This window comes from Perca flavescens, chromosome 15 (assembly GCF_004354835.1).
Source record: "Perca flavescens isolate YP-PL-M2 chromosome 15, PFLA_1.0, whole genome shotgun sequence".
Lineage (NCBI taxonomy): Eukaryota > Metazoa > Chordata > Actinopteri > Perciformes > Percidae > Perca > Perca flavescens.
In genome coordinates this window covers 8,522,168-8,544,688 of record NC_041345.1, presented here as the reverse complement: position 1 = coordinate 8,544,688, position 22,521 = coordinate 8,522,168, and the positions used below count along the sequence as shown (strand labels likewise).

General features: G+C 37.4%; 1 protein-coding gene, 1 pseudogene and 1 gene segment (V, D, J or C); 1 reads left to right on the top strand and 2 right to left on the bottom strand.

Moving 5' to 3' along the window:
- Positions 1 to 120: 120 nt before the first annotated feature.
- LOC114569329 (Ig mu chain C region membrane-bound form-like) lies at positions 121 to 11,613 on the bottom strand (annotated as a pseudogene).
- A 1,133-nt stretch (positions 11,614 to 12,746) lies between these two features.
- Positions 12,747 to 14,650, bottom strand: LOC114569327 (Ig heavy chain V region 3-like). The segment is given in 3 exon segments: positions 12,747 to 12,942; positions 14,170 to 14,494; positions 14,593 to 14,650. Coding segments are annotated over 3 exon segments (567 nt in total).
- A 1,877-nt stretch (positions 14,651 to 16,527) lies between these two features.
- Positions 16,528 to 20,248, top strand: cabp5b (calcium binding protein 5b). Its single transcript, XM_028599585.1, has 6 exons — positions 16,528 to 16,732; positions 17,194 to 17,224; positions 17,336 to 17,479; positions 18,387 to 18,496; positions 18,671 to 18,818; positions 19,335 to 20,248. Exons 1-6 carry the CDS (start codon positions 16,682 to 16,684, stop codon positions 19,361 to 19,363), a joined length of 513 nt encoding a protein of 170 aa, XP_028455386.1. The 5' UTR covers positions 16,528 to 16,681; the 3' UTR covers positions 19,364 to 20,248.
- The last annotated feature ends 2,273 nt before the right edge of the window (positions 20,249 to 22,521 follow it).

Genomic DNA, 22,521 nt, shown 5'->3' with positions numbered 1-22,521 from the left:
TGTGGATCCTAATCCAGTGGAGTAGTGTAGTATTATACAGTAAAACTGTAAGATAGCATTGAAAACTACTCATACATAGATTGTTTAAAATATTGAAGTCATTCATAAACGTGTAACAAAAGTGTCTCCATGCAACATTTATTTGAAACAGTCAGCACACTTCTCAAGCTGTTAGACAATGTGACGTAGACAGATTGAAACACAGTATGACAAACAATAGTAAATGGACCGTTTTACAATCACAAAGACAGGTTCTCATGACAGAGAGTACACACAGAGACAGAACAACACATTAGCACAAACTGCCACATTTAAAGCTAATTCTACTATGTATCACATTCCATGGAGTTACTCATGGCCTTAGACACATCTCTGGATTTAATAGGCTGTTCACCTCTACCAGGCCATACATTGCAGGTGAACATGGTGAAGTTGTTCCATTTGTCTTTGGTGGTGGTGTAAATACTTGCAACTGAGTATCTTTGTTGGGTTTTCATTGGGGGGAAGTTAATGCCATCAGTATAGATGGGGGTGTTTTTTCCAATATGTTCTGACCAGGCAATGTAGTAATCCTGCTGCACCGGATTGGAAACCAGGCACACCAGAGTGACCTCATCGATGATGTCCTCATCTGGGAGGATGTGGACTGTTACTTTTGGCTCGCTCCCATCTGAAAGAGATACTTCATATTTAGGCTTTTACATTTGCTATACATCGATTATGACATGTTTGTGTGTGTGTAAATTTGCTGCCTCCCCAGACTTACAGGTCACTGTTCTACTAATCTGTCTCCATCAAAGACACTCAGTAACATACCTCCTTTGTGGAAAGTCAGATCTTGACTAGCTAGTATCACATTGTCTTTCATGGCAGAACAGCCCACTTTGTTGGCTTTGTACCACTCAGTGAGGGTAAGAGTCATTGTGCTGACTCTGCTGCTTCCCGTCTGTGTTGTTTGGATGTTGTTGGTGACAGGGGATCCATCGATTTTCCAAGTGATTTCAATTTGATTTACATTAACATTCTGGTCCTGTCCAGTAACGATACACTTCAACTTTGCCTCATTGTCGCTAAAGATTTCTTTGTGAGTTGGTTGGTTCAGTTCCATTTTGACAGATCCATTTCGAGGCAATGGGTCCTCTGTGGGTGTGGAAGAGATTCAAGATTTACTTTATTGTCATTGTCATGTGTACTTCCATACATACAAAAATAAATATTGTTCCCCAGCTAGTGTCAGTATAAAACAAGTAAATAAATAGGATAAAAACACATAAAATACGATCTAAAGCATATAGAGCATATAGACATATAAGAAGAGCTTGGGCACAGAATATTAAAGTGCAGTGGAGAGTAGCAGCTTATGTAGAATAGCAGCACAGTAAGCAATGCAGTCATTTAGTCAAACAAAGTGCAGTTCATTCAGTGGGAGTGGGCACAGTCCATTTAAAATCCTAACAGCCTGTGGAAAGTAGCTGTTCAGCAATCTGCTGATTCTGGAGTGGAGGCTCCTGTATCTTTTCCCAACATTTCATGGCTATGGGTGTAAGAGCCACGGAACAGACGTCATTTAACCAGTTCGGATTTGGCTTTTTAGGCACAGGAATGATGGTGGCGCTTTTAAGGCAGGTGGGCACCACACCTTGTTAAAGATATCTGCAAAGATATCTTTGAGCTGCTCAGCACACCCCTTCCCCACACGCCCAGGGATGTTGTCAGGCCCAGCAGCCTTGCGTGGGTTGACGCTGTCAACATACTTTTTTTATCTGGGCAGCTGTCACCTGGGGTACCTGCTCGTTGGCAGATGATGAGGGTACCTGTGCCTTGTTGCTGTTCACATCAAAGAGTCAGTCTGTAATTATTCATTTTAGAATTTTGAATCTAAAATACCAGACACATGAGAAACAGACATTATTAGTGAACATTTTCATTTAAAAAAACAAGATTAATAAGATGATGAAGGTGGACCCATAGACATAAGAGAGTCATGATGATAAGTATAAAAATATCACAAAATTGTTGCCTCCAGGGTAAGTCACAGAAGAACTATAAGGTCTCCTTGAATCCCATTCAGATTTTGATACAGTGAGCGAACTGGCTCTTGTATATTTGTTGTTTTTCTCAGTTGGAGGATATTGTATAGCTGCAGTCAGGCTTTTCCCACTGGCATTGGTCCACTGGAAAGTAAGACTCTTTGGGTAGAAGTCTTGTGCAAGACAGCCAACAGTGATTCTATCTGCAGCCCCAGGTTTGCACTGAACCAAAGTGAACAGAGTTGTAGTTTCTGTGAAACAGTGTTAAAACATGTAAATACCAATAAAAGAAATATATTGCACAATATTGCATGATAAAACTGAGAACAAGAACATCTGCCTAAAAAAATTATTTCAATGATTAAATGTTTTAATAAACGTTTAATCATTCTAATCAATCTTTTTTTTTTTTTTTTTTTGACAAACTGGCTGGATCGGAGCTTATACAATGGCACTAATGTTTAATACCACACTGTTTTGTGAAATGTAATGTATCAATTTAAAGCATTTTTGCCATGGCTGGTATACTCTTTGTGTGGAAGCTGTGTGCAACACAATCAACAGTTAATTGTTTTGCACAGAACCAAAGGGAACCGTTTTAAAATCTTTCGAAAAGGAGATTTTTTAAGTTTAAAATCCTATGAATACAAATGTGCATACATTATCACAGATAATCAATTGTTAATCTAAAAGCCAATGATTGGTTGAATTGTTAAACCACATAATTGAAATAGAGACCCAAAGCTAAATCAATAAATATTAAACAAATAATGATACAAATAACTTTAACTGGTGATATAACCATGAAATTGTAAACTAACTCAATACATTTTTAAAACTCAGGTCTTATATTAAATATGTTTTTGTTGTTATCGTTATAACTACCACCTGCGACTGCAAAATCAGCATTATTGTGAATATTAAAATGGCGCTCATTGTTGGAGAATTTGAGCATTTCCCAAACTGGAACCTAAGTTGTTCTTTACCATTGTGTCTGGTTTATCTTAATCTTTATCTTTATATCTTTATATTTAATAGTAACTTATGAAGGAATAAATAATTGTGTTCAGACAGACGAGCTGATTGTGTTAATACAATGGCTTATACCAACATATAAAATAAAAACCACTACACTGTTTTTTGGAATCAAGACCTTTAAAATAGCAAAATTATTAACATAAAATATGATTTTTAATGAGCATTATAACTCCTTTTGGTTTAACGCTGAATCTGAAAACCTAGAAAAGTTGTCTGGAAGAATTAAAAATCACTTGAAGAATTCCTCTAAAACTAAAAGAGATTACTAACATTTGAACCTACGATGCAAATGATGCGGTCTTTTAAAAGTCAGTCATCGCTTTGGTGTTTCAAATGAAACTATAAATAGATACTACATACTATGTAATAGTATGTACTTAAATACATATTTGTTCAGTTGTTTAATTGAAACACATACTGACCCAGTAATTAAATGCATAAGTAAAATATTTTCGCCTATGTTCAGATTTACGGTAACTCTTTCTCTAAGAAATTCAGGTACGGTATGGTGATTAATATCCACGGTAATACAACATGTATTGAATAATAATGTGAATAAAAAGATGCAAACATTCATCAACACCAATTACAATCCAGCTGAATCAATTACAAGATTAACTCAAACCACCATCTGCATTAAGAGGAAGTTTTTCAAATGCTTTCTAAGAAACAGCTGCATTAAAAACATCTGTCTGCTCTGTTTTCTAGTGTGTCCAACATCAATATCAACCTAAATATAGGACTATAAGTTAAACTTCTCTAGCACCAATAATGACATTACAAAGTAAAAAAAAAACCTTCTGACCAAAAATATATTGTTTAAAATGTGACTTACCTGTTACTGTGACTTCAGTCCCACAGCCCCAGTAGTCAAAGTATTCACAGTGCTGCATCTCCACTCATTGCTGGAACAAAAACCTGACATACCAAAAATAATGTGTGAAAACCTCATAACGTGACTAAAGAACACATACATTCTGATCAGCATTATCCCCTGATGTCATGCTGTGAGCTATTTGTTTTGTGCTGATTCTTATAAGTTCTTAAAGGGATACGCCACCGTTTGTTGAAATAGGGCTTATCACGGTCTCCCAAAGCTGTAGATAGGTGGGCCAAAGCATTTTTTGTGCATGCATTGTTTTAGTCCGGTGCAACACTGGCAGCACCGCCGCTAGTGAATGGAATCCAATGTTGCCGGTTAGCATGTTGTGAGTAAAAGTGAGCCAACAAAAGACAAAAAAACAACCTAATTACTTGCACTGAGACAAAAAATGTGTTGGCCCACCTAACTACAGCCAGGGTAGACCGTGATAAGCTATTCAACAATAAAACAATAACTATTTCAACAAACGGTGGCGTATTCCTTTAAAGTTAAGCTTTACTGCAAGATGACAATTATGTCTGTGCACCAACTCTGACTTTTGTGTGTACAAAAGCGATCCACTCCAGTCCTTTTCCAGGAGCCTGTCTGACCCAGGCCATATAGTAGCTGCTGAATGTGAATCCAGATGTTGTACAGGTCAATCTGTGGGATTATCCAGGTCTTCCAATCGCTGGATCAGATTCTGTCAAAGTCTGACCATCAACACCTGTCAAGAGGATAAAAAAAACATCAAGTGAAATAAACTGAAGACACAAATAAAAGCTATGTTAAATTAAGATCAGTGAAAATCTTCACCTGCCCAGCAGAGAGTTAAAAGCAGCAGTCCTGTCCTATAGTCCATCATGTTAAACTGTGTGTCCACTGTTCTCTGTCCTCCTCTCTGCACTCAGATAAGTAGAGGTGGAAGATATCTGAGTTTTGCATTAACTCCTCCTTTTTGATTGAACAGTGTCCTGTGTTCCATCTCTTCTCAAAACACATTTTCATGTTATGGCTTTCTCCTTAACGTAATTTGTGTTATTCTTACAGTGAGAACAATCTTACTGTATCTTAAAATTCAGATTTACTTACATTTTGACGTAATGTCATTATTACCTTTTTTTCAGATTTAAAAATTCAAATTTGAATTTTTTAGTCCTGATAATAACAACAGGGTTTCATGCATTTGTTCCAGGAAAACTCAGACATCCAACACGTTTCAGTTGTGTGCATTTAACAATGTAAACACGTAATTCAGTTTGGTTGTGGGAGAAGAGACATTTATTTAAATTTTATCATGGTATTCATTTCTTTATTTTAATAATATAATTTCGGTCTTATTACCGGTGAAATATTACAGTATGCTGTAAGACAGAACACTACTATATGGGCCGATCGGGGCGCATTCTAAGCCCATTAGCCACAATGCAATGCAGGCATTCATATCAGAGAATCAGACAGTGATCAGCAGGTCTTTAACAACAGTATCGCTTCAATGTACATATTTAATCAGTGGTTTTGTCACCAGCAACAACACGTTGCTCAGCTTTGTTCCAGTAAGTTATGCACCTTAATAATGTAAATATCAGCGGAATACTCCAGACGTGACGTAGGAATTACCTGTGAAAGATTGCTTCACGTTGTACGTGACAATTTATACAATTTCTTTCCTATCTTTTGATTGATATTTTATGGGTCCTTATGCATCCCTGTGTTTTGGCCCTATTTGGAACGACAGCTTTTCTTCCAAATATGGTATACTCATGAATATTTAGATGAGCTGTGCGCTGATTGGTTGAGCGAACCAGATATATACACACACACACACACACACACACACACACACACACAAAAAACACGGACCTACACACACACACACATGGAGCTACACACACACACACACACACACACACACACACACAGAGCTACACACAAACACACACAGAGCTACACACACACACAGAGCTACACACACACACACACACACACACACAGAGCTACACACACACACACACACACACACACACACAGAGCTACACACACACACATGGAGCTACAACACACACACACACACACACACACACACACACACACACACACACACACACTCTGTGACATGCCCAGACTTGCCCGGGCGCGAGCCATGGCTGCAGTGCGCCTAAAACAGCAGAGACAAAATGCAAAGTTTTGACACTTTCATTACAACTAGAGTTGTTGTAACTAGGGGTGGGCGATACTGGTAATTTTGGTATTGATCCGATACCAATTAAATACAGGGCTAGTATCACCGATACCGATACCGATGAATAATAATAATCTAAATGTTTTAATGTGTTTATGCAAATTGGTGGTGGGGTTACCACAGTGGCAAATTACTTTTTTGCACACATCACATGTGGCATTTTCCGTATCAGCTGGAGTGAATAAACTCCACACTGCGCTTCTCTTTCTTTCCGCCATCATCACAGGCTTCTCTCCGCTCTCTGCCTCCTGCAGAGCAGGGAGGGGGATGGGGCAGAGAGAGAGAGAGAGAGAAAGAGAAAGAGAGAGAAAGAGAAGTGCGCTGTTTGCACACTGAGCACAGACTTGGAGAGACGCTGTGCTCGCATGAACTCGGAGAGAAATTGCAACAAAAGTATTGATCTCATCACGACGGTATCGATCCGATACCAATACTCATCTTGGTATCGATATTTAGATCGATACGCCCAGACCTAGTTGTAACGTTACCCTTGGGACATAAAAAAACCTCCACCAAAGAATCACAACTCACCCTGTAGCTAGTCAGCGTTGGGAAAATTTAGCGGAGAGTGAATCCCTGCAGACACGTCCTCCGCAGCGCTGCGTTAGGTCCAAACTCCCGCTCCATTGTCCGATATACTCGTTCTAAACACTTTTCTCTGGGCCAGTATTCCATTGTACAGCCTGGAACACTGCATTTACGACCTTGGTTCATTTCCAACATCTTTGAAAAACTTCCAAACTTTCTTCTTTCTAAAGTACACAGCGCAGCTCTTGTGTGAGATCCTGACAGAGCTCCAGCTCATATAACGGGTCTGTGAAGGGAGAGAGGCCGACCGGGAAGGCATCAAACCCGGCCGGCAGCCAAATTTGCTAAATTTGCAATTAGCCATCAATTTTCGTAAAACGGCCCATATTTGAGCTCTACATAGTTGATTTCTCGCATTAAAAAAGTCTCAGAAGTGAATTTAGTGATGGAATAGCAGAAGAACATTGTATAAAATTTCTGAGATCTGCGTGACCTAGATTCAGAAGACCAAGCTGACCTCAGGTCAGTGGTGTAGCCACAGCAAATGTTGGGGCGTGACAAAGACTAGGAGTTGAGGAGTTGACGTCAACTTTTAGCTTTGTTGAGATTCGCCCGTTTTCAGCAGCAGTTTCAAATTGTGAGATTTGCAGAGGAAAGGGGTATCAGTGTGTGATGGTTGGGGTCCGATTCATTTTCTATTTGTTATTTCCGTTTCTGTTTTCCATGATGCCCTCTCAGCTGTGAGTTTCTGTGTTCTTCTCTATTTTGCTATTTTCTTCCCTGTCAGTTTCTGTGTCTCTCTGTTCCCCCCCGCCGCCTGCGCCAGCCAGCTGATTGCACACACCTGCTCGCCTTCTCACAATCACTCCTTCCGCCAGACACACCTGCCTGTCATTATCTCCAATCAAGCACAGTACTTAAACCCCGGCTCGACTCACCATCTTCGCTTGATTGTTGTTTCTACCTTCATGGTGACACAAGCTCCAAGCCTCTCGAGATCGCTAATAATCCCAGTGTTGTCTGTTTCCTCTGCTCTAACCTCTCTCTCTGTGTCCTCTCCCTGCAGTCATCCCTTTCATCCCTCTGTCTCCAGTCAGCTGGCCTCATCCTCCAGTCCCCTCCTCGCGGATCCCTGGTCCACGCTACCTCCGCTCGTCGCCTTCCCTCTCTCCGCTCCTCGGCCCTCGGCTCCCAGCGTCCTTCCTCGAGCTCCTCGCCTGTTGTCTCCCTGCTCTCCCTGAGCTCCCTGGCCTCCCCCAGTCCCAGCCTGTGCCCAATAAACCTTTTGTTTGTACTGAGTCGTGCGTTTGGGTCCGTTGTGTCACTCCCCGTAACACAATGGAATTTTGAGGTTCTATGTCCTATTTACCCTCCAAACTGTTGTTTTTCAACTATGCATTCTATCACCCCTTTAAAATAAAGAAATGAATACCAAGATAACATCTAAAAAAATCTTGATAGATGTAGCATTATAATTAAACAAAGCAATCCAGCTTCCGTGGCAATAAGACCGAAATAATAACATTAAAAGAAATGAAATGACTATGATAAGATCTTGTTAATTACTGTTGATTAAAACAGCGGTTATTGGGCTAAAAATACCAATGATAGCAAAGCTGTATACAGCTTCTCTGCTGCAGCCCAAGGGGCAGAAATAATTGTGCTGTGATCACGAAAGATGCTTCCCATTGAAATACATTAGTTTAAAAAGCGTGCTGGTATCACAAACTGGCGTGAGACTGGGTTGGATCCAGCAGCCATTAGCAGCAGCAGAGCTACAGAGAACATGGTTGCTATTAAAGGTGATCTGATGGGAGCTTCTCTTCTTCTGCTGCAACTGACAGCATGATATCAAGTCTTTATAGCAGACTGTGAGGAAGTTCACTTTACATAGAGAAGGACACTGACAGGCTATAAAAGAAGGATGGACTGTCCTGTCAAAATTTGTCTTGGAATTGTGTTATGAACATGTACAGTACAGGCCAAAGGTTTGGACACACCTTCTCATTCAATGTGTTTCTTTATTTTCATGACTATTTAAATTGTAGATTCTCACTGAAGGCATCAAAACTATGAATGAACACATATGGAATCATGTACTTAACAAAAAAGTGTGAAATAACTGAAAACATGTCTTATATTTTAGATTCTTCAAAGTAGCCACCCTTTGCTTTTTTTGTTAACTCTGCAAACCCTTGGTGTTCTCTCAATGAGCTTCATGAGGTAGTCACCTGAAATGGTTTTCACTTCACAGGTGTGCTTTGTCAGGGTTAATTAGTGGAATTTTTTCCCTTATTAATAAAAAAGCAAAGGGTGGCTACATTGAAGAATCTAAAATATAAGACATGTTTTCAGTTCAATTTCCCACTTTTTTGTTAAGTACATGATTCCATATGTGTTCATTCATAGTTTTTATGCCTTCAGTGAGAATCTACAATGTAAATAGTCATGAAAATAGAGAAACACATTGAATGAGAAGGTGTGTCCAAACCTTTGGCCTGTACTGTATATCATGCATAAATATCTAAATATATTCTCAACACCTGCTGTTCAAAATCAAAAGCATGAACATTATTAACCGTCACAAAACAGGAAGTCACAAACCACAACATCAGCTGTTGCTTCCATTGTGGTCATGTATTTGTGTGTGTGATTAGAGACACCGTCATATTCTCCTTCGTGTAATCTGACATATTATCTTCTACTGCCACCTGGAGGTATTTGTGAAAATAATTTGCATGAGGTTTTTGTCAAGCCTCTCTGCTTCCTTTAACCAGTGTGTTTCTCTGGCACAGTAATACACAGCAGAGTCCTCTGGCTTTAAGTTGGACAGTCTCAGATACACCATGCTGTTGCTGTCATCTCTGGTGACCTCTACTCGTCCTTGCACACTGCTGGCATAATGTGTTCCACTAGCATCGCTGTAAGTCACATGCTGGTTGCTGGGTATTTGTGCAGGTCTGTTGGTGGTTTGTATCACTGTGTAGCTTACACATACCCTGTAATACACAGCTGTGTCCTCAGGCTGCAGATTCACTCTTGTTAATGTCACCGAGCTAGTAGACGTGTGTGTGTGGTAAAGTAACTTCTTCTTCAGAGGATAAAAAACATTGTATGAAAAAAACAAATAAAAGATATGTAAGATTAAGATCAGTGAAAATCTTCACCTGCCCAGCAGAGAGTTAAAAGCAGCAGTCCTGTCCTATAGTCCATCATGTTAAACTGTGTGTCCACTGTTCTCTGTCCTCCTCTCTGCACTCAGATAAGTAGAGGTGAAGATATCTGAGTTTTGCATCGACTCCTCCTCACAGGGAGGAAACATCTGGACTGGAGATATTTAATGAAACTGAGTCAGAGTCAAACTTCCAAGTCAGCTGTTTTGACCTTTGTCTGACATGTTTTAATTTGTGTAAAATGTTTATTAATAATAACACCACACTTTACAGCACACAACCACAGTTATTATATTAATACACAAATGAGATCTGACACATTACAGTGACATACAAGGTTAATTAACTTGTTGAATCATAATTAATCTTGTTTTCAAGGCTCTCTTTCAATTACTTTATTGTCATTTCACCATTTAATACCATTATAACATCATGGCACCGTCACCACATTTAAGAGTAAACTTAAAACTCTCTTTTTCGATAAAGCTTATAGTTAGGGAGTGAGGAGTTGCAACGTCCACCTAGCCCGGCCCAACTGCTTCTCGTTACAGTCGTCTTTTCATCAGATTCATTTACCATATAATCAATAATATAATCAAAGTAGACCAGGCTCCTCTTTTTAACCTGTCTCTCTTAATTATGCTGTTATAGTTTTAGACGGGGGACTTCCTTTGACACACTGAGCTTCTCTCTCCTCTCTCTTTCCATTTGTGTGTATCCATGTCCCAGAAATGCTTGTTACTAACCTAGCTCTGGGGAGCTTATTCCCCGGAGTCCTTTTTTTTTTTTTTTTTTTTTTTCACCAAGCATGTTTCCTTGGATTAGGGTGGCACCTAAATCATGGAGGCAGCTGTCGCCGTGGTCCTGCTGCACGCCCTGCTATGCCCTGTTACACCCTGCTACGCTCTGCGGTGCCCTGCAGTGTCCTGCTACGTCCTGCTATGCTCTGCTGTGCCCTGCTACGTCCTGTAACGCCCTGCAGTGCCCTGCTGTGCCATGAACTCCTACATCTATTTCTAGTCTGACTGTTCTATTATCTTTTATTGTGAATGTTATTGCCACTATTCATCAGACCCCCAACCGGCACCTTCAGTCACCGCCTACCAAGAGCATGGGTCTGTCTGAGGTTTTTTCCTAAAAGGAAGTTTTTCCTCGCCACTGTCGCACTAAATGCTTGCTCTTAGGGGAATTACTAGAATTGTTGGTTATTTGTAAATTATAGAATGTGGTCTAGACTACTCTATCTGTAAAGTGTCTTGAGATAACGCTTGTTATGATTTGATACTATAAATAAAATTGAATTGAATTGAATTGAATGGCTTTTACCTATGAACAGAAGTAAACAGCAGAATCTGCTGCTGTCAGGCTCTGGACCTCGAGGTACTGAGTGCTGCTGGGAACATCTTCAGTCTTGATGAAACGGCTTTGAAAGGAGCTGCCATAGATAGCAGAGTTTGAACCTGTAGTGAATATAGTAGCTATATATTATAGCTGTTATGCTATAACCAGATATGATACATGACATCTTCACTGTCTCTCCAGGTCTTTTCACCTGAGAGGGAGACTGGTCCAGTTTGATCTCACTCCAAACTTCTGTAAATTGATTTAAAAAAAGTGATCATCATATAATAGACTTGTAAATCCCAAGTTTGACATTCACTAAGGAAGTATTTCAGAATTGATTTTGTCACCATGAATAGTAACTACAAATAATATACTCCAGATAACGGTATTTTCCATTCTATGAGAAACACAGATTGAAGTTCAGTGCTTTCTGATCTGAGTGTTTCAGAAATATATTAAACTGCCCCGGTGTTCTGGCACAAGTTGCTGATGGTGTGTTTATAAGAGAGGAAGAGTTTGTATAGACCTCCCTCTACAGGTTTAAAATGGGAACATGTCACACTGAATCATTTCCATAAATATCTCTACAGCAGAGGAAACTGTGAAATATGAAACTGATTTCTGAACTGATAGATAATAATGGGACATAAACTACAATCTTTTGACAATCTTTAACCCATGGTTTAGCAGTTTAGAGCTTCTTTCATATTGGCCAAATTCCAGAAAGGAAATGTCATCCTATTTGTGAAGAGATGTAAAGCTGTTGTTAAAACATAGTTATAAGACGTTATTTTCTATCACATTGCATTGAACAGCAAAAATGTCTTTTCTAGGCATCACAATACACAAAAACATGTATACTATGAAAATGTGTTATATGCATCTTGTATTGAGAGAAAATTAACTTTCTCTAAGTCTCTTCTATATTGATATCTCCTGCAGTGGAAATCAAATGAGATCGACAATGATACATTAAAATTCTCAACTGTCCCTCCGTCTACCAGTAACAATAATGCCTCTGCCATTCAGGGAACTCCATAAACATACACTCACACAAAGAGAAGGGGGAATCTCTGACAAACACACTTTGTTAATGAAAATAATTTTTTCTTTGGTTTGACTAATTAACATCACACTGGAGTTGGCTAAAGACCAGTGATTTAGTTACTTACTACGCACTTATGATTTCCAGTTTTAAATAATATTATGGAAGAGAAACTGACTTTGAGGACTCATTTATACTGTAGTTAGATAACAACCTTTAAGAAGTTTTGAGCTGAATTTATTCCATCACTTGAAGATTATACATATAATGATTGTAATTTCACGGTATTTAAATTAATGAAAACTGTGGCTGTTAAATTAAATTTAGAACCATTTATAAAATCTAAAGAGATGTTTCTCTCTTTACTGTAACAGTGAGCTGGTGTTGAAACCATTAGTGGTCTGAGGGCTCCTCCTCTGGTGGCTTCATGTTACAAGTGTTCAGGCTCTGAGGGGTTTTTGTTCAGGTCTACTGATGGTTTGTGTTACTGTGGCTCTCTGGCACAGTAATACACAGCAGTGTCTTCAGGCTGCACATTCTGTCCATTTAGAGTCACTGTGTTACTGGAAGAGTCCAAGTTTACACTGAACTTGTTCTTCAGTGAATCTTTGACATTTGTATCTCTACTAATCCACTCCAGTCCTTTCCTTGCAGGCTGTCTGATCCAAGCTGTGTAGTAGCTATCAACAGAATAAGAGACCTGACAGGTGATGGTCAGACGTTGACCTGACTGCACAGTCACAGAGGCTGGCTGGGTCAACAGTGTGCTGTGATCATACTGTCAGTGTCTCTGCCTCAGTGAGACTCACAGGATCCAGCAGCCAGCAGCAGCAGCAGAGCTACAGAGAACATGGTTGCTATTGAAGGTGATCTGATGGGAGCTTCTCTTCTTCTGCTGCAACTGACAGCATGATATCAAGTCTTTATAGCAGACTGTGAGGAGGTTCACTTTGCATAGAGAAGGACACTGACAGGCTATAAAAGAAGGATGGACTGTCCTGTCACAAGTAAAGCTTTAAATTGTTTTTGGAGACGTGAAAGCAAATATTAATGATTTTAAAACAATAACTTAAATGTCAATTTATAGAGAAGGGCAGAGGCCATAAAACAAGAATGAACTGTCCTGTCACAAGTAGTCAAAGACTGTAATTTTGTTATGAACATGTATTCTTGAAAAAATATGAAATAATTTTTAATATTTATATACTAATATATATTTATATATATATATATATATATATATATATATATATATATATATATATATATATATATATATATAATAACTTAAAGTGTCTAACAAAATAAGAGACCTGGCAGGTGATGGTTGTAGTCTGAACTTAAAAGGACTGTCAGACATGCTTATTTAACCTTTTTATATTTCATACTTGTGGAAAGAAATATATGGAAATTATTCTCACAGCAACCATTCCCTAAACAGTCTAACTAAACTTTTTTATTAGATTAAATGGATGAGGCATGAAATGGACTTGGCCTCTCAAAATTACGCCTACCATAAAAGCTCATCAAGTCAACTGTTGTCACCGTCCTAGATGAAGCCTAATTCAAGTCTTACAATCAGTTATGTCCTACAAACCTTTTTTATTATTTATGTGTTTAATTTGTTTGTTTAATCATTATTTAGCTATAACAATTTCTTCTTTTAATAGTTAAAATATAACATAAAATGCTTCACACCTGCCTTACAAAATAACAGATAGGATTATTAATAACCAGTACATTATTGTAGAAAAGCACATGTTGGTAGAAACCATAAAAAAGAGGAAGTCACAAACCACAACCACAGCTGGTGCTTTCACATGTGTAGGTATGATGCCATACTGGGTTGTCTCAATATTTGTTGTAAAATAAGTTATTTGAGGTTTTTGTCAAGCCTCTCTGCTTACAATAAACAGTGTGCGTCTCTAGCGCAGTAATACACAGCCGAGTCCTCTGGCTTCAGGTTGGACAATCTCAGATACACCATGCTGTTGCTGTTATCTCTGGTGATTTCTATACGTCCTTGCACACTGCTTGCATAATGTGTTTTACTTGCATCATAGTAAATAATCCCCATCCATTCCAGTGTTTTTCCTGCAGGTTGTCTGATCCAGTGCATTCCATTACTGCTGAAATCAAATCCAGTTCCCCTGCAGGAAAGACTGATGGCCTCTTCAGGCTTTTTCAACACTGAAGTGGAGGGAATGGACTCCAGAGCCTGGCCATTAAAACCTGCCAAATCACCAGAAGTAAAGAGGGACAAGTGAGAACGACAAAGGAATAAATGCCAGTATGCTTTTTAAAATGTTTTGCAGCATGAAGTAACTTACTGGGCAGACAGAGCACTGTCAGCAGAACAGACAGTTTGTCCATCATCTTGAGATCGAAGATGTGTACTGATACACACTAACCAATAATTAAGTGGGAGGACAGAAGTAGGCCTATAACCTCTGAAAACTCTGGATTTGCATTGGGATTTTATAAGGGAGGGGCTATATTGATTGGCAAATGTCATTTAAATAGAAGATAAATGGCCTATGTTTTTACAGCACCGGTGTCACTGAAAAATAGACTCTATTGCTACAATACTTTGGCTTTTGATTAGATAAACGATTAATTATCAAATAAAAGCTTGACAAAGTCTGACTGTAAATACAATCTTTTTTTTTTTTTTTTTTGTTGTAGTGCATCCTTGGTTGTTCCTGTTTCAACAAGCTCATCAGGCATGTAAGAAAGGATTTCAATCACGGAGGTGGTGGACAAAAACTACAGTAACACTTAAGTAATGTCTTAATCAATCCAACAGCACCACTTTGATCTTACTGAATAATTAGTATAATCAACCAGTATAGTGTTTAACAAAAATCTCTCAACAGAAATTAAACAATTCTAAAATGGCATTTTGCTTCTGAGTCATTTGTGACACAGTGTCTTTAAATGGTCAATGCCTATTCAGCACTTCACTCTTTGAATATACTCCAAGCATAAGGATGATAAACCGGAGTAAAATGACCCTTTCATAAACGATTCTTTTAGAAAAGAGATCTGTAACTTAAATCGCAAGAGAAATATGATCCGTCTGAATGTACTTTATATGTATGAACAGGATTATAATGCAGTTATGTAAAAAGATTTGAAAAGTGATTTAGTGGTATTATCTGGCATTCTGCTCGTGATTTCAGATAATGCTGAGTTTATATACAGTACATATAGGCAGATAAATATGTTGGTGTTGTTGTTGTTGTGTGATCAAATGGCTCATGTGCTTATTTATTTAATTCATTGGCTTCTCATGCAATGCAACAAACTATTTAGCTTCAAATGTGATCATTGCGTGTAGATTGAGAATATCTTCTTACAATTGCACTTCTTTTATTTTTAGCAATGCATGGTTATGGGTGGTGATGGCGTAGTGGATATGACACATACCTTTGGTGTGGGAGACCTGGGCTTAATTCCCACTGCGATACATCAACCAAAGTGTCCCTGAGCAAGACACTTAACCCCTAGTTGCTGAAGAAGCATGCGACTTTTGACATATATAGCAATTGTATGTCGCTTTGGATAAAAGCGTCAGCTAAATGACATGTAATGTAATGTAATAATGTAATGTTATGAAAGGCTTATGGTGTTTATTATCATGTGAAAAGACAGTGAACAAGCATTTTAAGTGCTGCAAGTCATTTATTAATAATCAGCTAAATAATTGGATTCATTTAGACTAATATAAAATCAATATATTGGGACAATGAGATTTTTCCTACACATGTAAATACATGACTAATGCATATGTAGATTGTCATATGATTCACAATCCTTTTACATGTAATACTAGATTATTTCCCTCTCTGCTTTCCCATCTGTTGCGTTCTGCTCACTTAGTGATAACAGATAGAAAGCTTTACTCAACTAGCAACACACCAAGGATAGAAGTATATTCGACAAACTGCAAAGAATAAGCAAACACAGATATGCATTCTCCATGGGTTTCCTTTTCCCAAATGAAGGCTTGAAATCCAAATTTGAGGTGATGTAGCTATTTTTATTAGTAGTAAATAGTATCAAATTACAACAATTCCTATTACAGTCAAATGTATATATGACATTTAGTTGTATTTATCCTTTATGAAAAAAGCTTTGAAAAAAACAACAGTAATGTGTGTAGACTTTGCATATGAAATTCTGTATATGCACAGAATTAAGCCTAGCTTTCTTTTTTAGACCAAAGCTCCAGAGATAATCCATATGAGACATCATCCCTCCTCTCTGGCATACACAGATCACTGCTGATCAGGGTTTACACACAGACACATGCTCGCACACACAAAAAATTGTTACTGAATGATATAGCAGCATATTATTTTTAACAAAGAAATTCATAAATACAAGTAGCTCAGGATTTCGACTAAGGCTGTCATCATGACTACTAAACAAGCCTGCATCTTTCTCAGAGGAGGAACAAGGAGACAAGTAAGTGAAAATGGTTTTATGGTTTTACAGTAACTTTAATGGTAGTTTTTATTTTTTACAATTTACCTTTTTTTAAGCTTAACAGTTATTTAAATCTCAAAGGTAAAAAAAGAGACATTGTGAAAAAGTGAAAATAATATTGTTTTGTTATTATGGTCTTTCTTATGGTGTTATGTTAGGTTCATGGCAAAAGAAGCCTAAAGGAAAAGTCCCATTGTGAAGTAGAAGTGGGAGGGTAAACACTTTAGCTGATGCATTAGGCGAATCGGCACTCTGTTTCTGTGCTTTGTCCCCAATTTTTGATATACATTTATATTTATGCGGGGAGCTTATGTCATTGCCTTGACACAGTGTAGATAATTGTGGCTATACAAATAATTGTACATTTTGTAGTAAACTACTGTAGATAAAACATACTGACATAATTTCATATTTGTATTGATGCTGTTATTGTTTTACAGACAAGAGCTCTTACACACGATGAGATTGAAGGTAAGGCTGTTTTTATGCTTTAATATATACTGGTTGTATAGAGAGCTGTATATATATTTTTTACCTTTCTTTAAATTGAAGTCACATGCAATCTCAATTGTGTCTCTCTAGAGTTACATCAAGCTTTTGTTGAGTTTGATAAAGACAAGGATGGTTTCATAACCTGTAAGGACCTGGGGAACCTGATGAGGACCATGGGTTACATGCCGACTGAAATGGAGCTTATAGAACTGAGTCAGAACATTAACATGAATCGTGAGTAATGTTCTCTAATACAGTATGATGTAAAAGCAAAAATATGTCAAACTCCATTAATGCCTAATTACTGCCAATCATGTTGGCTGACAAAATATAAAATATAATCCATTGTTTCAATATGGGTATCTCCCTTTTTCCTACCAGCGCATTATATGAAGTGTAGACAAATATGAAAAAATCTTTTTTGGATACCATTTCTTGCATGTTTTGAATAATTTTAAATAAGGTCATTTATTACCTATCTGGTACTCCTGCGGTTTTCAAATGTGTACTTCTTTTACTTTTTGCCAGAACATAATTTAAAGTCCTTAATGTAAATCATCTTCATGATGGGTTTTTTCAAGTTTCAGGAAATGTGTCTTTCACGCTCTCCTTAACAATGGTCTCCTGAGAGACACAAAGCATATTTGCATATTTCTATTTTGAAAGTAGCCAGCCAAGTGTTGGTATCACATGTATACATCATCTTGCTTATCCTGCCAGTGGCTTAGATAAATTGCACAACAGAGCACAGATATCATCTTAGTTACTATACATCATACCTGGCAGTTAAATATAAACAATGCTATGCACATTTATAAAGTATTTGAATTTACTGACATTTTTAAGTTTAGTAAAGTTAATAATTTAAAACAAGAAAAATAAATGGCCAAAGGAAGTGGCATGAGTGTGCTTGCATATATGATCAAAATTGTTCCCCACAGTGACTATTGCAGCAGATTGAAATGTAATGTGATGTAATGTGAGTATCACTAATTGCCAAAGATAAATCTCTTCAACAGCAAGCTAAAAGCTATGTACTTTTTTGGAATTCACTATGGCGTTACAGCACTTAAACTATGCCTTAGCTTTGTTCTCTGGCTACTTCCTGCTTATATTAGATGCATAATTTGTCTTATCACAGTGGGCGGACGGGTGGACTTTGAGGATTTCGTGGAACTAATGACCCCAAAGCTCCTGGCTGAAACAGCAGGGATGATTGGGTTAAAGGAGCTAAAAGACGCATTTCGAGAGGTGATCTCATCATACCTATTCTCTCTTTTTGGTATTTGGCACCCCATGGTGGATATTAAATGAACATACAGTAAAAAGGTGAAATCTGGCAAAATAGTATGTGATGATTGCAATATGAGTTTAAAACACCCTAAAGCTTTGCAATGTTTTATTTCTTCGTCCCCTTTCCAACAGTTTGATTTGGATGGTGATGGTTCTATTACATCTGAGGAGCTCAGACATGCCATGCAAAAGTTACTGGGAGAAAATACCTGCAAAAAGGAAATTGATGCAGTGGTCAAAGAGGCTGACAATAACGGAGATGGAACAGTTGACTTTGAGGGTGAGATACAAGTACACACAAACATACGAGCAAACAAAGATTTTGTCTTTTTTTATATACTTATACTTACCTCTGCTGTCTAAATGTTGAGTTAGTTGAGTAGCTCTGAGAACACAGGAGTTTAAGTAACTCATATTTAATCAATCAATCTTTGGTTAAAAACAATTCTGTGTTGTGTTAATTATTCCAAAGAAAGTAGCAGGTCACTGGTATTAGCTGACTCAATGGTACTCAATGGCATACCTAAAAGCATTTCTGAGCCATGATTTATGTTAAAGTTTCATATGTGCTTTTCCTGCTGTAACAAGTCATAGTGCCTGCCATGAAAATAATTTACTTTATTTTATTTTATTTGGTTAGCATTTACACTGTGACCTCATTCTGTTTTCTGTCTAAGATACAGTATGTCATTTGCCAAGTATCAAATATGTGGTGTGTTCTCCTAGCTAGTTGTTATTCTAGTTGGCCATGAAACTAGAATTTGGCTAATCAATACCTCGTCTATTCTCTTTACAGAGTTCGTGAAAATGATGTCAAAGAAATGATAACAACAGAATGAATGGATGACTGTGAATGGATGGGATTCTGTTTGATTCTATGATGATCATACGCTACTTCTGATGAATGATTTCACTTTATTATCCTGTTATTTAAGTGGCATCTGTCTCACACACGCACACATGGAGCTCATTCATTTCAAGTGAGCAAATCTTTTTTTTCATTTTGTTAAAATTGATGGATATAAAATTGTTCAAATGGGATGGTGTCGCAAGTAAAATTAGTTGACATGTTAATGTCTCAGTTATAATTATAAGCAGCTGTTGAGATGAACACTTTTACAAGTCAGAAACTCAAGTTTACAATAACTCCAATGTTACACCAACACGGCATAAGCCAACAAAAGCCAGTAATACTGTAAGTACCAGGACTCTGCAAAAACACAGTTGCGGGCTGAGGCCCAACCTCTTATGAACAGCCTGCTTCTGTCAACCTCAGCTTTTCTTTATAAGTTACATTTCACTCACCTATTTTAATTCACTTTAGGGCAAAAAAATCATAATGGAAAATGAGCCAATAGCATTTTATGATACCTTGCAGTAGATAACGATGTGTGGACAGCATGGGAGGGAATTAACTATGTGCATGCTTCTTCCAAAGGAAGATCAGTTGATATGTTTCTAAGGCTTTACTGGTTGTGGACAATGCCAACAGCTCTTCCAAAATGCAGCTCCTCGTCTGCTGTAGGGAGTGTCTGTAGTTGAATCTGATCCAGAGGACATTATTTATCAGTTGACAATGTTCAGCACTGACCTCACAAAAGTAATGTTTGACTCTGCCTTTAATGTACCTGGAGAACATGATCTCAGGAGGGCCGACTGTCCTCTACTGCCACTTTTTCACCTCCCATGCTTCTGGCTCAATAGGGTGTAAAGGCAACCCACCATCTGTTTGAAGATTCTGTAGTTGAAAATGTAAATAGTACAAATACATTTCAAGTTCTGTACTTCCAAGTACAATTTTAAGTTCTTTGCTATTTGTATTTCCATTTTATGCTACTTTATACTTTTACTCCATTACATTTTGAAAGCCAATAATACTTTTGATTACACTACATTTATTTTACAACTTTAGTTATTTGTTACTTTTCAGATTCAGATTATTAATACAAAATGTAAATCTACAAATACATGTTGTTAATGTAAATCAGCCCCAGCTTTACCAGCAGCAGCATTAGTTATGCTTTCACATTAATGCATCATTAATTATAATTCAGTCATCTTATATATATTATTCTCAAATGGGCAATTCTGCATAATGATTACTTTTTCTTTGGGTATGAGTCAGTATATTTTGATGCCAATACTGAAACTACTTTTACTTTACTTTATTATTTACTGTGATAATTCTAATTTATTTAAGTAAAGGTTATGAGTACTTCTTCCACTAACTGGTATTAACAACTGTGTTTGCATATGAGCCTACTTACATCTCAAGACACATTGCAGTTTTCAGAAAAAAACAAATTTTGAGAAACTGTGTGATGTGTGCTTTTTTTCTTTGCATATACTAATATCTGATCCTGATCACCTCCACTTGTTGCAGCAGAGCTAACACACTGGTCTGACAAGAAATGGTTCCATTGTGATTAAGTAGCTATCTTGCAGTGCGATATAATGATCAGAGGTTATGAAGTGTAATAATGGCTTTCAGTTATAAACATTTTCAAAAGTATTGAACTAGTGCTGATGCAGTGATATGCCAACAAATAGGACACAGTCTGTCCATCTATCCAATACTTTGTTCCCAAGCAGCCCCAACACTTTTCAGTTTGTCTTGATGATACTTATTGAATATGTCTAGCACCACTGTCAAGACAAAATTTCATCGGTTTGGACAAGTCTGCCACATGGGCTTCAATGGCAAAAACATACTAATTAAGTGCATGTGTGTATTTGCATTTTTATTTTTTGTGTAGCATGTGTGTCTGTAAAGAATATTCCAAAATAAAACATAATGTGAATGTGAAACAATGTGAATCTTGTGAGACTGAGTAGTGTGAGTGCAATTGATTATTGGAGTATTGATCTGCCCTTTAATGGGATGTACATACTGTAATAGGCCATACAATACAGCTTAACAAAATCTGAAACAAAATACTGTATTTTCCAAGCAGACTAATTCACATTTCAACAAGTATGATTTATATTATTTCAGAATGGCAGGTTCCCAACAATAATTATAATAATACCAGATTTATTTTCCAACCATTTTGTAAATTTGGCATCTGTCACTATAACTAATCCTGTTACTAATGCTGTTGAATAACAAAGGCCAACATGAAAATTGACAATTGACAATAGCTATTTTTGTCTTTAAAATAAATTTGCTGGTCATACTCTTTTGAGGCTTTAACCTAATGTGAAGCTTGTCAGTGAAAACTTATAAGTGTTTTGGAATAAATGTTACGACATACAGTTGCCTGGAAACAACAAAAATGCTTCATGAACCTATGTGGTGACATATTTGCATATGCAATTACTGGTTTAAGTTTTTTTTGCAGTGACACAGCAAGGGGAATAAACTTGTGCTCATGTGGTCAATGGTGGTATGGCATATTTAAGACTGTCATCCCTTAATGCTAAATGTTGACAGTGATGTATATATAATCAATATTTAACTTGTTATATTATTTGCTTGTGAATTTAAAAATGATGGTGAGGTTCCAATCAAATCCCACATTGCTCATAGAATAAATGTCCAAATGTCCAGATCCAATGGATCACACATCATGAAACAACATACAACTACATATAAACAGTCTCAGGAATAATCTGTCTCTGTGGGCTGGATTAGTTCAGACTCTGTAATCCTCATCATGGGACCCTCAGATGAACAGATGGCAGATAAGACAAAATCACCACTTTAATTCTCATCTACTGACTGAAAAAAGTAACCAAAAAAGCTATAGGAGCTTAATGAACCAGACTGTTTTAAAAATGATATTTTAGTTTTCACCCAAACAATAATAATGTCCAGTTCTATAGAGAATAAATGACATTTGCATTTAATTTGATTTCTTTTTTTCAACAAGCCAAGTAGTCAACAGGCTATTTTCTCTAATAAAAATAATATACTTGAATACAATTGCTAGCTTAAGATAAATGTGTTCCCCCATACAAGTTCATTGCATATTTTGATAGCC

What these genes read in the sequence shown, in the direction of transcription:
- cabp5b (XM_028599585.1), top strand. Translation starts at nt 16,682, where the DNA reads ATGACTACTAAACAAGCCTGCATCTTTCTCAGAGGAGGAACAAGGAGA. An exon ending in GAGGAGGAACAAGGAGACAA is followed by an intron (nt 16,733 to 17,193) that starts GTAAGTGAAAAT and finishes ATTGTTTTACAG; the next exon opens with ACAAGAGCTCTTACACACGA. An exon ending in TCAGAACATTAACATGAATC is followed by an intron (nt 17,480 to 18,386) that starts GTGAGTAATGTT and finishes GTCTTATCACAG; the next exon opens with TGGGCGGACGGGTGGACTTT.